Source organism: Gopherus evgoodei, chromosome 18 (assembly GCF_007399415.2).
Source record: "Gopherus evgoodei ecotype Sinaloan lineage chromosome 18, rGopEvg1_v1.p, whole genome shotgun sequence".
NCBI lineage: Eukaryota > Metazoa > Chordata > Testudines > Testudinidae > Gopherus > Gopherus evgoodei.
The window spans coordinates 15,748,684-15,761,771 of NC_044339.1; the positions used below are offsets into that span (position 1 = coordinate 15,748,684).

The 13,088-nt window shown below is 48.5% G+C and overlaps 1 protein-coding gene across 1 annotated transcript in view; it reads left to right on the forward strand.

Moving 5' to 3' along the window:
* The first annotated feature begins 241 nt into the window (after positions 1-241).
* Positions 242-13,088, forward strand: part of TMEM88B (transmembrane protein 88B) — a 40,510-nt gene continuing 27,663 nt past the window's right edge. Inside the window, exon 1 of the mRNA XM_030537911.1 lies at positions 242-1,308. Coding sequence (XP_030393771.1) covers positions 1,039-1,308 — 270 coding nt within the window. The 5' untranslated portion in view covers positions 242-1,038. The remainder of the gene's footprint in view (positions 1,309-13,088) is intronic.

Genomic DNA, 13,088 nt, shown 5'->3' on the forward strand with positions numbered 1-13,088 from the left:
CTGTTACAGTATCGTAGTCTTCTATCTGCAAAGAAATTATGGCTGGATAGTTGAGAACAGAGCAATTTCAGTGTCAAAAAAGACCATCCTGACCTGGGAAGGTGGGGAGAGCGTGGTACCCAGGGGCTGTGTGCTAAGTGGCTAGGGTGGAGAAACAAGCTGCAAAGGATTGGCTAGCACAGGAAGGAAATCTGATAAAGCCGCTGGAGAGCCAGTACTGTGAACAGTGCAGAATTGCACAGCTCCAGAGCCAGCTCAGAAGGGAAGACGCTGCTCCTATCTGGTGCCTGTGAATGCAGACAGCTGTGTGCACCGAAACCATACACGCTGCTCCAGACAGCGTGTGTCTCTTTGCTTTCAGCACTGCACAGCGCAGGCAGGGTTTCCAACAGGACGAGGGAGAAGCAGCTCCCATTTGTTCTTTTAACCAGGCACGCCAATTGGAAGAAAGTTGGGTAATTACTTGAGTCTGGGATACTGGCCACAAATAGATGATTCAAAGCCAGGGAACAGTCTCTGAAAGGGCCTGAGCCCGATATTCTTAGCCAGTAGGACATGCTGATAGCTGGAAGAGGATGCTAAAAGTAGGCAGTCTCCGGAGCTGTGCAGCATATCAAGGCTAGGAGAGAAACTGTTGGCAACTCCTTGGGACCGTATTCCCATAAGGAAGAGCCCCAGAAGACAGAGAGAGCGTGCAAGAGAAAATAAGGAAACACTGGATACAAAAGCAAAGCGATAGCCTGTAGCTGGTTCAGGACCAACCTTGCAGCAGGTGCCGCTCTGTTCTCAGACTAAAGGAGAGGCAGTGCTGGGGAATATACTGCAGGGCATGATCCTGCCCTGCCCAGGCTGGGGTTCAGCAGGTGGCCAATTAGGGCCATTCAATCTCTAGGGTCCTTGATGCTGTCTGGCTAGCCCTTCTCTGCTGTCTTCTGGCTGAGGAAGGAAAGCCCCAGAGCTCCCCACTCAGGTTCGTGGCCAACAGCAAAGGCAGGAAAAAAGAACAAGGGAAGGAGGGATAAAGAAACTCCTCTGAGAATGTCCGACCAGGAGATCGAGGACTTTGAAGTGGACAATCTGTCTGATACGTCCCGGATGATCCCCAGCCTCCCTCCTTACGACATGGACGACCAGCTTCTTCCCCTGGAGCCCCGGAGCACCTGCTGCTGCTGGGCTTGGACCCTGCTGATCGTCACCACAAACTCTCTGGTCTTCCTCGTGAACTTGCTCCTGGTGGTCACCATCTTTGCCATCGTGCTGCTGCCGACGATCGTGGTGGTGTACTTCGGCTTCCAGTGCCACTCCCGGGTAAGTGAGCGTGGCCTGGCCCCTGTGTGGGCCTTGGCACCCCGACCCAGGACAGGGCTCTGGCTTCCCTGGGATTCTTGACTGAGCTCCTTTGAGGAAAGCGGGCAGGGACAGTGGCTTTAAAAACCAGGCTGGGATTTCTGAGCTTTAGCTGCATTTTCAAAAGACATGGGTGGGGAGAGAGGGAATGTGTGTGTCTGAGTCAGTGGGGGTGAGGGACAAATGGTCAGACAGACAGAATGTGCTCTGGGGTGTGACACTTTTGCACACCAGCCATTCCAACTGCTTCCAAGTCCCCCAGGAGAACTGACTTTAGCAACAGGTCCCCTGTAGGACCTGATCCAAAGCCCACCCAAATTGCTGGGAGTCTGTCCTTTGACTTCGCTAGTTGTTGGATCGGGTCCTTATTCAAACCCTTGCCAGGTGCTCCTGGCCTTCTCCTCTGAGCAGAGGCCACTAAGGTGGGATTCACAGCTGGGAGCAATGGGGTTGGTAAGAACCTAAGGACCAAAAAAAGCTGGAGACCAGCTTTCTAGAATAACCAGTCCCCGCCCAGACAGAGTCCTGGCTTGAGCCCGCTTGATTTTAAGTCCATTCCTGGGGTAGAAACAACAGATTTTTTCCCCACTAGTAAAATATTTCCTAGGAGAAAACAAAACGCTTGTACTGTTGGGCCAGGCCACTTTGAGCCTGATGTGAGGGGTGGGATTAGATAAACCCCATGCACTGGGGCAAGCAAACATCCCCTCTCTTGCATGCAGAGAGTTTAGATCCAGCCTCCCCGGCCTGAGATTTCAAATTTCCTCTACACCGCTATTTGAATCTCAACAAAAAAATCTCACCTTTAGCCCTGTCCCTCCCCAGCTGCAGGATTTGGTTCCCTGGACAGTGGGCTGATGAGCTGGTTGTACTGATTCATAAAGAGATTTTACAGCAAAGCACTCCCCACTCGGGCTCAGCTCCCAGAGAAGATAATGGAAGTTTGGGGCACACAGCTGATGCAGGGGTGTACCTTTGGGGTTTACATTGCCCTGCAGCCTGTTGTGCATTAATGGGGGTCCCTTCCTCTGCTGGATGCATGTGGGGAGACTCCCATTCACAGGGCATGATAGAGGAACATAGTGCACCAGACTTCTATACGTCCTTTGATCTAAGGCTCTCCAAGCCCTTAACAGACATCCCATGCACCCACCTTCCAGGTCAGGCAGCACCCAGCTCTTATCTTCATCCCAGAGTGGTGGAGTCTCAGGCACAGCGAAGTTACACGTATCGCCCAGTGAGCCAGCAAAGAGCCAAGATGTGAACGTAGAGCCCCGAGCCTCTGTGGCTTTTCCCCTTGTGTCGTCACTGGCGCTGGTGCAAAGAGGTCTGAAGGGCAGCGTTTTACATGCAGTGTGCGCTGGTGTAAAAGGGCCAGGCCAAGGGGCATGCATGACGCTCTTCACCATTTATTCAGCATGCATAATCGTTGCTTCTTTCAGTGCTGATTTCTTCTCTGACATGGAGCGTTAACAGAGGGCGTGTGCAGTTTGCATGCTGAGGCAGTCCTGGGCACGCATACATGGCACATGTCCTCCTGTGAATTCCTGTGCCTGGCCATCTGCAAAGTGCCCTCGGTGAAAGGGTTAAAGCAGTTCCCTGGGATGGTCTCTCCTAGGAGGGCTCAGTTGGTAGCTCAGCTAATGGGACTTCCCCCTCAGTGCTGCAGGGGTCTCACCCCTGCCTCAGTGGTTGGACTCCTACCCAGCCCTGGCACTCGGTGCAGGACTAGGCAGCTGTTAGTCTTTCGATGAGATGTTAACACGGAAGCCCCTTTGGGGCTGGAAAGGGGGACGTGAAAGATCCCCTCTCTGTGACATTTTAGGAGAGGTTTGAAATAGCCCCGGTGAACCGGACACAGGCCTTTCCCTAGAGCTGTGTGAAGCCTCCCATCTCTGAGCAGTGGAGTCGAGGCCAGATGTGTTTGCAAACTTCAGCCCCTGCTTGGAGAACAAGAATGCGGCTGCACTGAGGTTTGTTCACCCAGAGAAGAAGCTGGCAAGCAGTCCATTCCCCGTGGCACGCCCTCATCCCCAGCGCAACAGCAGCATCCCCCTCCTCCCGGACGGACGATGGCAGGTTGGAAGTTGAGCTCTTGCTGTGCACGTGACAGGACAGCTACATCTGCTGCACTTCCTATCTCATCTCACCTAGACACACACACATCTACAGCAAACCAATCCTATTCCACATGGAAGTTCTTTTTACACAGCCTAGTCCTGTTTTTTATTGGAAAACTTCAACTCTTCTACCTAGAGCAGATTACATTGATGAGCCCCCTGTGAAATACATTGGAGACCAGTATCAGAGGGGTAGCCGTGTTAGTCTGGATCTATAAAAGCAGCAAAGAATCTCCAAAACTTCTGTTAGTCTATAAGGTGCCACAGGACTCTTTATTGGAGACCAGAACTCCAGATCTGAAATTCTGAAGGAGTTCAGCTTCAGATGCAAATCCAGAGCCTGATCAAAGCTTGGGTTATCTTGTCTTTAAACATGTGAGGGTTTTATATAGTGAGAAGAAATTGGTTCAGCTTCCAATCTGTCTCGTATATTTTATGTGTGTCAGCAGTACTTGGGCAGGTCTGGAGGAAAGGCAGGTTTCGGTATTGCTGATTTCTCTGAGGGCACAAATCTGACGTGTGCTTTGCTCCACATAGGAAGGGTTCAACCCCGTGAATGCTGGCAGGAGTGCTCTGGATTCGTTCTGACACTCCCCAGTATACTCGGGAGCTGTAGCTCTATCAGGCGTCATTTTTTATTCCTATTTTAATTAACAGGCAACTGTGACACAGATCAAGTAAACACACTGCCTGGGTCGACAGAGAATTCTGTGCAGCTTCAGTTACTCACTGCAGTTTGCATTTTAATGTCACAATATTTCTCTGCAACTCCCCTGCAGCAGCATCTACACTACAGAGGCAGCAAGAGCAGATGGCTCACAGTCCTCCCCTGTGATTTGCAGCTTCCCCCCATGGACTTTAATTTGTTTTGTTAATTTCATTTTAACTAAGCCCTCTTCCTGCAAGTGTCATTCTCTGTGATCTACCTAATGATAAGAACAAGATCTAATAAAAGATACACACACACACACACACACACACACATCCCCTCCTGCAGATCCGGGCCAGCTTCCCAGATGCACAAGCTCCAGTTTTTTATTTATTCCCATTGAAAAACTCATTTTGTTCCGGTTTAGTATTCTGTCTCTGTGCGTGTTGGTTTCACTTGGATGCTTTGCTCTGAGTTATTGGGGGGATTTTTAAAGAATGTTTATGGATTTTCATTTCTCGTCATTTTCCCCTGTTTTGCTCCGGCATCATTTGTCTGATGTGGGGATAAGATATGAACATCTCTGTCCTTGTGCCATCACAAATTTGTTTTCCTGTCTGGGTGAAAGGAGACAAAAGAATATCTTGGCAAATACAGAGTAAGGCCCAAATCTTCAAAGGTATTTAGGGAGCTAATTCCTGTTAAAATCAATGGCACTTAGGCACCCAAGTACATTTGAGGATCTGGGGCTAAAGCCCTGATCCTGCTTTGAGAAGTGACGGGGTGCAGTCTGGAGTCCATGCAGAGCTCCCTTGATATGAATGGGGTACCACGTGGGCAGAGGGGTTCAAAAATGCCAATCTCAACCCAGGATCAGGGCTATGTGTGGCTTACATTGTCAAAAGTCACTCGTGATTCTGGGTGTCTCCGTTCTTGGGGTGCCCATCTTAAAACACCTGAAAAGGAGCTGGATTTCAGTCAGGGCTCAGCACCCATCCTCTGAGAAGGTTTCCATCCAAAAACTGATCCCAGCCTGATGACTAACGTAAACCTCAGCTCAGAGGACAAAATCTAATGGTACTGCAAGGCTAATGGAAGCCAGGCTGCATCACGCTGTAGCGTGGAAGGGATTAGAGTCCCAACAGCTGATAAAAGATCAGAACCTACCAAACGCTGCTCTGGTTTTTGCTACTAGCCTGAACTCCACAATTCCTCAGATGCTTAAAGACAGCAATAAATGTCATAACGATTCAAGATACACAAACAAGCTGAAGTCATTTGTGTGACCGATGTCCCTGGATATGTCCACTGCGGAAAACTGCAACCTCCAGTGTTTTCTCTCTCTCTGACCCTGACCCAACACGCTCTGAAATCAATGGCAAGACTCTCATTTGACTTCAGTAGTGCTGGATTAGGGGCTAAGTTATTAAATATATTGTATTTCATAAAGAGCCTTATCCGGCTCCCAAAGACAAAGTCTTTCCATTTATTTGACCAGTAATTGGATCAGTCTGTATAATGTGCTCACTTCAGGATCCAGTCTCGGAGGTCCGATTCTGCAGATATGCACTAGCTAATATAGTGCTTATTGCCATGACTAATCTTTTGAAACCACCTGGGAATACTGTGTTTGCAAGCCTGGGTTGTAATTACCAATCATTCACTGTTAGAAACAAGCTGTGTAGGAACCCATTTCTTCTCTCTCTCTCTCTCTCAATATTAGGGATGGATCCTGAGCTGCTTATTCAGGGAAAACATCCATTGACTCCACTGTGAGTTTTCCCTGCAGGACTGGGCCCTTAGGTATTGTCAATTTCAAGTATCTCCCAGCTGTCATTTGCCTCCCTGCCCAACAGATCCTATGCTAAGAACACCCGCCTCAGCCTGATTTACTCAGTTCATTGCACTGAAAAATATTGAAAATAAATTTTTTTCCCTTTTAATAACATAAACTGCATCTCCTGCTTGATCTGCCACCTCCCATTGCATCCCATCTCGGTCCAGTTTCACAAAGCACCTGGGCGGGGAGCAGGCCGTGAGAAATTATCCAAGCTGTACAGCAGGGTGACTTTATAGGAGGTCTTAAATAACAAGAAAGAATTAGAAGCTCTTGTTATAAAATAAAAAGACACTCCTGGACCAGATAGTTGGTGTAAATCAGTACAGTTTTAGTGGAGGATGCAGATTAACACCAGCCGAGACTTGGCCCAAGATTTACCTTCACTAAGCTTGGGAGTTTACCTTATCACCTATTATCCTCAGACGCACCTCTGCAAAATGCCTAGTGTGGTCAGAAACATCTGCTAGCCAGAAGAGAGGGCTGGATGGGGTTAGTGCTGGTAAAATCCAGGCAATCTCAACATGAAAATAAATCACCTTCAAAAGATTAAACTTTCCCTTAATTAAAATACAGCATTGAGTTAAATCCCTGCTGCTCTGTGCCGGAAAAGCCTGCGCCTGATTCGCCTCCCTTTTACACCAGCATAACTTCATTGAAATGAACAGAGTTACTCCTGATTTACACCAAGGCTAGTGAGAGGGGAGTTACCTGCCCACTTCTCTCTGGTCTGACCATTGTGTTTGGGCCTCTGCTACACATAGTCCCCCCCTTAGCATACAGTGGGCGGGAGGACAAAGGTAATGCGCTTCTCTCCGGGCTCTGGACATTTGCTTTGCACCTTCCTATTACTTAGCCCACAGCAAAGAGTTGGGAGCGAAGGGATATTTCACCCTAGAAAGATAGAAGCCGGCTGTGAATGTTAAGAATCTGTTCCAATACCATTTAACAGTGTGAGTGTATGTAGAACTGCACAGGTGTAAGAAACAGCAGAGCAATCATGAGAGAGAAAGAGAAAGAAAAGAGGAAGTAACTAGAAGTCTAGAAAGACGGTTTGAACTGACACTAAACCTGTACTGACAGCGGGAAGAGTTAACATGGAAATGAGAGGCTAATACATAGGAATAAGAAGCGATAACAAAAAGTTATCAATAAGTTTGTGTAACAAAGGGATGTCGAAGCTGTATTGTCCGGTGCTGCAGGTGACTGTGATAGGATCATCCTGATGAGCTTCCCACTTGCAAGAAACTGATCACTACTTGCTGAGAATATTGCCTTCACAGAGATTTGTTGGTCCCATCTACTGCGTAACTGAATCCTAATCCAGCACAAAGTACTCTCAATTCGTTGCTCTGAACACAAAGGTTCAGGACCCCTGATGCAGACTAACAGGGCCTGAAAGACAGGAGCTACCTTTGGCCCTGGGGAAACCACTGCTGTTCCTGACGGGAGCCGTTGGTCAGGAACACTCATATTAGTAAACAAATGGCCACCGGTTGGTTGAGAATCTATTGCCGAAATAATAACCCCTCCTACCCTCAAGAATCAATGCTATTGTTCAGTAAGGATACACTCACAGCCAGCGGAAGCTGATGTGGCTAAAGGATCTAAAGTTTTGGCTGTAAATACGTCTAACACAGGGGTATCAACATATGGCCCGTGGACCCATGGGGTCTGCGGACTATGTCTAAGGGGTCTGCAAAAGGTTGTCGTTACTATAGAACAGTGGTTTTCAACCTGTGGTCCGTGGTCCCCTGGGGATCCGCAGACTATGTCTGAAGATTTCAACAGGGGTCTGCATCTCCATTCGAAATTTTTTAGAGGTTTGCAAACGAGAAAAGGTCGAGAACCACTGATCTAAGAGATCTCCGCCACCACCCTATGGTCAACCCTGTCTAGGGGTCGGCATTACCATGTTATGCGACAGACACTTGACAAAATTACTGTACTTAGTGATGGACATGGGGGGGCTGGGTCAACAGGGCCACCTGGGGGGGGCAAGTGGGGCAATGTGCCCCAGGCCCTGCAGGGGCCCCCATGAGAATATAGTATTCTATAGTATTGCAACTTTTTTTTATGGAAGGGGCCCCCGAAATTGCTTTGCCCCAGGCCCCCCGAATCCTCTGGGCTACCCTGCGGGTCAATGTCATTCAGTCATTCAATTTTGTGAAAAATTACCACAGACCTCAACATTTGTACCACGCCATGTGCGGACACATTGCTGACCCCTGACCCTGGCCAGCTACCATAGGGTAAAAGGTGTTAAATTGTGTCTGTGCTAGGCGCAAAGCCCGGTTTAATTCAGAGGGGTTAGTGAACAGGATTGTAAATAATGCCTTTCCCCTGAGTCTAGACAAAGGCTCAGGGTTTTGCACATTACAATGCTAAATGTAGGATGGCAGCTGGCCTTCCCTCCTCACTGTATGGGCCTGGGAATCAGAGCTCCTGGTTCTCTTCTCGGCTCTGCCACTGTGAGATCTTGGCAAGTCACATAATGTCATCCTACCTTATCTTCCCTATTTAGTCACCTACCTCACTGGCATGCCGTGAAGATTAGCTAAGGTCTATATAATGCGCCTGACCTCCTGGAGGATGGGGGCGGGCGGGGAAGGGCTGAGGCCGTTGTTGGTGCTTAGCATAGCAAGAAAGGTGGACTTTGTGGTTCGGGCACTGGAATGGGATTCGAGATTGGGGGGTTCCCAGCTCTGCTACAGACTCCCGGTGTGACCCCAGGCCAGTCACTCAATCCACAAAGCACGCCCGTAAAACAAGGATAAAAGTACTTCCTCTCTCCCCTCCTTGTCTATTCAGATTACCTCTTTGGATCAGGGACTGCCTCTTACTAGATGTGTGTCCAGCACCTAGCACAGGATGGCCCTGAGCTTGGCTGGAGTTTCCAGGGGCTGTTGTAATAATAGTACATGCCTCACATGCTGTCCTTAAAGCCCCAAGAGGATCCCCTGTGGGCACTGAAACAGTGGAAGTCCCTGAATCCAGCATCCCAGGTTTTCCCCAGGCCCAGGGTATGCTGGGACAGGATGCCTTTGGCAGTGTTCAGTGAGTGCCATGAAGCAGCTAGTTCATCACACGGAGCCTTAGTGCATTCATTCGACGCTCTTCGAGCAGTGAGCACGCTGTTGACTGCAGACATTTATCACCGCACCGGAGGGACGATAAAGCCTCACGGAGTATTATGCAGCTAATGCACCAACAGCAAGGTCTGAAAGTGGCCGGCTCCCCCTGCCTTGTGCTGTCCCTGAGATGGTTTTGCTCTTTCAGTAGCTGACATATGCAGGGTTCCGGGTGTTTTAGCTCCATCACGTTTAAAGCCCTGGAAGGTTATGACAAAGTGGCGAGCTGCTGTTATTATGCAACGCGTCCGTAGATCTTGCTAGCTCATGAATACAGAGGCCTTTGTCATGGTAATCACTGTTTAGACGTCACTGCTGCTAACAGACATAAAACTAATAGCCAGCTCTGGCACAAGACAGCCAGATGTGCCATTGAATTATCCAGCTGCTCCCCAATCTCTCTCCTGTCTCCGTATCCCTCCTGCTAGAACGCTTCATCCTGCAGGAGATAAGCAGTGCCTAAGGGATCGATGGTTATTCCCGAATGTGTCTGGGGAGGCAATCCAGCCCTAGGTTTATTGGCTCCGTAGTGAGCAGTCTCAGATTCATGAGCCTTCACGGCTGCTTCGTTGTATAAAAAATACACCCCCGAGGGCCGCGCTGCAGTACCCTGCCTCTCACCAAATAGCCCCTGGCCTTGTAAGTTTCCATCGGGAATACCTGTGGAGCAAGGCATTACTAGCTGTGCGTAAAGCTACCACAATCTGGCCCCAAACGGGCTGAATGGCCAAACCCAGCCTTCTATAGCTTTCCCCGAAGCCTCCACCACCAGCGACATGAGTTACAAACTGATTTCCTACCACTCCCTCCCTGGCATTGTTGGAATTATTTTTCTTCTGCCACTCAGTAGCTCCTTAGAGGAGGTAAATTGCTAAACGGGGCATCCAAGGATAGCGCTACCTAGTAACGAAATGAACAAATCACCCAGGCTTTGTCAGAATGAATCTCTGCAGAACAGCAATTGCGATCGGATGCATCATATTTTCTTTGGTGCAGTGTGCATTTGCCTTGTAAACACGGAGGCGTCTGACTAGCGACACTGATTTTCCTGCAGAGAGATGGAAGTTGGTCCTTATTCCCCTGACCTTATTTCTCTTTGGTGACTTTTTAAAGAAAGAGAATCTTATTTGCCTAGATGTTGGTCCCCATTAGAGATGGGCCAGTGGGTTCAGATCAGATAAAACTCTGATCTGCCCTGAACCATTGTCCCTTTCTAGAATCAAGCCTTTTCTGGAGGCTCTGAAAAGGTTGCTCCTCTTTCACTTCTGCATGCCCTGGCACTGCCCAGATCCAGATAAATCTGGAAGAGACTGGCTGCCATGAGAAAACCTATTCCCTGTCATGCTTTCCAAATATCAGTACAGGATTCAAAGCAGAAGTGCTGTCAATCTCACCAGCAAGCCTGTTCTCCTGAGGTTTGCAGCCCACTTCAGCAAACTGAAGAGCTCCTGATAGCTGGGACAGGATGCTTTATGGATAAAGCAGCCCCTGAACTTTATTGATCTTGACTGAAAATGCTCCATAACATCCATCAGACCAAACCCACCCCTGGCACGAGCATTTGCGGCTCCACTGAAGAGAATGGAGTTGCAGCTGCTCACATCAGCATTCAATATGTCTCAGAAACTTCTGCAGTCATAACTGTCACAGTCTGTACACGTACCGTCCCTCTGTTCCCTAATTCCACACAACCTTCCCATACTCCCATGGCTTTCTCACCACTCCAGACCTTCAGTGTCCCTGGCCCTCCCTTGTGCCCCAGGACCCTCTTGAAACAGATGAGTCTCTGCTATTGTCTGACATGTAGCTCGGCGGCTGAGAGGTTCATAAACTCAGAGTCCAGAGATGGGCAGGATCTCTCTGGTGAACCAGTGCATCCCACTGCCAGTGCAGGATGGTTCAGAGCCCTCCCTGCCCAAGAACTGGAATGCCCAAGGAAACTGCTTTTATGACTTCTTGTTAGCCAGTGTAGTGAAATAGGAGTTTACTTTTGTTGCTGGTTTGGTATATCCTATGGGGGATTAGCCACCAGTCTTGCAGGGGGAGGAATCTGCCCTATTTCTCAGCAGTTTGTCCAGAATTCGGCATCCTGAGTTGTGACTCACTGAGGCCTGTTTACACCTTGGGCATCCCAGTCCTTGTATTACCACCGAAAACACTGGATTTTAAGGTGAGTGGGTCTGTACGACCAGTCTCATCAAATAAAGGGTTCTTCTGATCCCAAAGGACCAGCCCCACACCCAAGTTGATATGTAACTCAGATCTTACCCCAAAATCACGCTTTTGCCAAGCCTTTAGTATCTAAAATCTAAAGATTTATTCATCGAAAGAAAGAAAGAAAGAAAGAAAGAAAGAAAGAGAGAAAGAAAGAAAGAAAGAAAGAAAGAAAGAAAGAAAGAAAGGTAAGAGTTAAAATTGGTTAAAGGAATCAAATAGATTCAGTAATTGCAAAGTTCTTGGTCCAGGCTTGGAGCAGTGATTGAATAAGCTGCAGGTTTGATAAGTCTCTGGTTGCTTCCAAATCATTGGAAGGTCCCCCGTCGATTGGTTAGAATGCTCCCATTAGTATAAGTTCATAGTCCACAGGCTTGGGAAGGACAGAGGCTGAAGCAGGGTAGAGGCAAAATGGAGGAGTTTCCAGGGCCTTTTATCTTTTCCCCCATTATTCTTACTGTGGAAAATTACACCAACAAGATGGAGTTTGGTCCCATGGGCAAGTCTCATGTCCAAGCATTTCACCTAGTCATGGCAGGAAATGTCATTAAGTGTAGATGACGTTTCCCATGGTCCATTGTCAGTTAAATGTCCTCTTGATGGGCCACTCAATTTGCATAGTCCCTCTGGCTAGCTACCTTGTGGGCTGTATTCCAGGAGCAAACATCTGAAACCCAAGTATAGAGCCAATACTTATACTTCTGATACAAAAGTGATACATGCATACAGATGGCATAATCATAACCAGCAAATCATAACATTTTCACAGACACCTCACTTGACAACCTTTGTACAAGATTTGCTGCAAATACATAACAGGGGTTGCAACAATGATCTATATGGTCATATTTTAATCGGAGAGCGTCACACTTGCCTCTTCAAAGGCCTGGCACATCAGGCATGCTAGGTACCCGTGACTTCTTGCAGGCAGCGTGGGTCCTACATGGCAGAGTCTATTGACATCAGACACAGACAGGAGAGTCTCTGTGGAGATAGCCTGGATGGGGATCTGTCCCTGCCCCCTCAGGAGGTTTCACTGGCAAACATTCCTTTGTGCTGACATTTTCCTAATGCAGGTGGCTGCGAATACTCTCAAGCTCTGTTTACCATTAGCAATCCAAATACTCCAAATACGGTGTGAGCTCCCAAGTCAGTTACAGCCCCTAATTACCTGTCATGCTTTCCAAATACCAATAAAGTCTCCCACGCGGCGTCTTGACAGCCCCTTGCATCGACTCTCACATTTTGCTGGGCTAATCAAACCCCGTGACTGCTAGCTTGGGGATTTGGATCCAGTCAGGAGAGGTGGGGCGAGAGGTGGATGAAGTGATTTGAAGCATGTTTACTGCATCCAGCCAGTTCCCCGATGCCTGAGCTGAGATCCTGCCTCGTGGCACGGGGGCTGTGCACTGACAGCCCATTAAACCTCCCGTTACATGTCCAATCACATTGGTGAGCTTGCAGTTGATGGTTCCCTCTAGGCCTGACCTGCCTCCCCTCTGATCCTTTGTTGCCTAGTCATTACCCACAGGTTCTGCTTTCCACGCTGAACCCTTAGTGTTTAAAAACAGAAACCTTTTGGAGAAGGCATTTTTTCACGTTAGCTGCGGCCCGTGGGGACGATCCATCTCCCAGCTGGTGTCAGGTCCCCTCCATTTGCCAGCTGATCCCGAAAGCTCCTTGCTTTGCCTGCAAAGTGCCTTGGCATGTTTGTCTCAGGGAATTCCTTGTGGGGAAAAGCATTCCCAGATGTCACGCTCCAGCCCATTCGCTGCTGGCTTTTTTCATAT